The 2287-nt window shown below is 54.5% G+C and overlaps 2 protein-coding genes across 2 annotated transcripts in view; one reads left to right on the forward strand and one right to left on the reverse strand.

Moving 5' to 3' along the window:
* The window catches only part of MARS2 (methionyl-tRNA synthetase 2, mitochondrial), a 4733-nt gene extending 4415 nt beyond the window's left edge, over window positions 1-318 (reverse strand). Inside the window, exon 1 of the mRNA XM_018576953.1 lies at window positions 65-318. Within this exon, the coding sequence (XP_018432455.1) occupies window positions 65-287 (223 nt within the window). The 5' untranslated portion in view covers window positions 288-318. The remainder of the gene's footprint in view (window positions 1-64) is intronic.
* Window positions 319-685: 367 nt separating this feature from the next.
* Window positions 686-2287, forward strand: part of AIFM1 (apoptosis inducing factor, mitochondria associated 1) — a 13846-nt gene continuing 12244 nt past the window's right edge. Inside the window, exons 1-2 of the mRNA XM_018576954.1 lie at window positions 686-842; window positions 2101-2237. Of these exons, the coding sequence (XP_018432456.1) occupies window positions 761-842; window positions 2101-2237 (219 nt within the window). The 5' untranslated portion in view covers window positions 686-760. The remainder of the gene's footprint in view (window positions 843-2100; window positions 2238-2287) is intronic.

Here is a 2287-nt window from a genome sequence, read left to right on the forward strand (position 1 = left end):
TCTGGTTGTCAGTAGAGATCTGATTGTGGGACAGCAGGGAGGTTGCTGTGCGCAGGGCTCTCACCGGTGTTCAGCCTGCTCTCCCCCCCTCTCAGGGCGGTGTACCGGTGCAGGGTGTCCGCCAGCACAGCCGAGTACACATGTCCCAGGTGCGGGGCGGCGTTGACATAGAAGATCGGGGTGGTGAACAGCTGCGGGCGACCCTGTGCCGGCCCTCCATAGCTGATCTTCCTGCTGAAGCACAACGAGCACCACCGACCGACCCGACGTCCATACAACCAGCGCATGTCACCGACAAGAAAAACCTCTCTTCCAGCTGACCCCGCCGAGTGACCCGCATGCATTAATAGAAACAGCACACCGACAAACGCAGCTCAAAACAGGTTTTAATATGTGCTGTTATCTCCGCATTCCTGATGATGTAATCAGAAATGCGGAGATTGTAGTACCACCAGGGATTTGGGCGTAAATAAAGAGTGAGGAACTCCGGGCATTTGCCCTCAGTAAAAATGGCGGCTGACGTTTCTCTACATACATCAATATGAACAGTCCACCGATAGACAAAACTCAAAATACATTTTAGCATCTCCAACAATCTCCGCATTCATGACCGCATTGTATTGCCGGGACCGGTTCGGGTGTGAACTTTGAGTAAGCACCTCCGGGCAGTTGCCCTCAGTAAAGATGGCGGCCGCCATGCCTCCCGCAGGAAGGGGTATAGAGGAAGGACACCGGTGTGCTGGCTGCGTGTGTCGGGGAGATGGCGCTCTGCAGAGTGGTACTGGGTGTGCGGACGGCCCGTGGAGGGTTACAGAGCCAGCGCAGGCTGCGGGCCCCCAGCAGTGAGTGTCCTGCCTGACGTTGTCCTTGTATTGAGTACTCATAGCTTCATTCCTATTGGCTGGGCTGCTGTGCCCGGGGTTTACCCTTCAGGTGTTCTCATGTAGTCAGGGAGGTCATGTGACCAGTCATGAATCTCCCCCACATTGTAATGGAGAAATTAAAGGGGGTGCAAAGGCAAACCTCTCTAGACCAGGGGAGACCTCAGAGTCCTGCTAAGGGCTGTTTTTGTTATATACTTCTGTGCCCCCCCCCCGGGAGATTTTCCCTCACTTCCTGTCCAGTCGACACAACAGGAAGTGAGAGGAAATCTCCCCAAGTGAATCAGATTCCCCTGTTATTGTCACCAAAACAAATGCCACCCTCAAAGATTCCCTCTCTTTTGGTGACCACTCAGTATTTCGGCGGCATTTACAGTTGGTGTAAATCCTTACTGATTGACGTGTATCGTGAAGCACTGTGTATCATGGACCATTGCCATTTAATGTCTGTGTAATGTATGTTGTAACAGCCACTTGTGGTCTCAATGTGACAGGGTGACAACGCAAGAGCACAATTGGGAGGTGGAGACAGAAAGTTGTCACCCTATAACAGGAAGTGACCTCCATGGCAGGATTACCGGGGGTTATTTTAGTGAAAGGTGCAGATTTTGGTGCCGCATTTTTTTGGTATATGGGGCACTCCAGCCATGTCACCCCCAAAGACGTCACAGAAGCTGCTGCTTTTTCTGGAGGGCAGGCTGTCTTCCAGGACTGAGATATGCATGATGAGGTGTCCCCTAGTGGGGGGGAATGTGAATGATAGGCTGGGCTCACAGGGGGCAGGACAACTCTGGACTGAGGAGGATGTTGGGGAAAATACTGGACTGAGGAGGAAGTTGGGGGCAATGCACAACCAAAAAGGAGGTTGAAGAATGCGCTGGACCAGGAAGGAATTTGGGGACAGTGCAGCACTGAAGTAGAATTTGGGGAGCGCGCCGGGCCGAGGAGGAAGTTGGGGAGAGCGCCGGACCCGGGAGGAAGTTGGGGAGAGCGCCGGACCCGGGAGGAAGTTGGGGAGAGCGCCGGGCCGAGGAGGAAGTTGGGGAGAGCGCCGGACCCGGGAGGAAGTTGGGGACAGCGTCGGACCCGGGAGGAAGTGGGGGACAAGGTTGGGGCGTGAAGAGGGTCAGTAAAGTTCGGCACGATGCCCTTTTTCTCTAATCGGGAGGAGACTAATAGAAAACAAAGACGTGACTCCGGCTCTTCTCTCTGATTTCAGGCTCGTTGCTCCGGAGCCCGTCCTCGCCGTACAACCAGCTGCTGAGATATTCCGGAAATGCCGCAAATTCCCCACAGCAAGGAAATCTTCTGTACGTGCTCATTGTGGGAGGAGCCACAGTGGCCGGAGGAGCCTATGTGAGTACTTGTTTGGGGGGGGGGGGGGGGGGGGTGGGAGTGTGTTTGTT

The sequence above is a fragment of the Nanorana parkeri genome, unplaced genomic scaffold, assembly GCF_000935625.1.
Source record: "Nanorana parkeri isolate BGI_ZX_2015 unplaced genomic scaffold, ASM93562v1 scaffold81, whole genome shotgun sequence".
NCBI classification, from domain to species: domain Eukaryota; kingdom Metazoa; phylum Chordata; class Amphibia; order Anura; family Dicroglossidae; genus Nanorana; species Nanorana parkeri.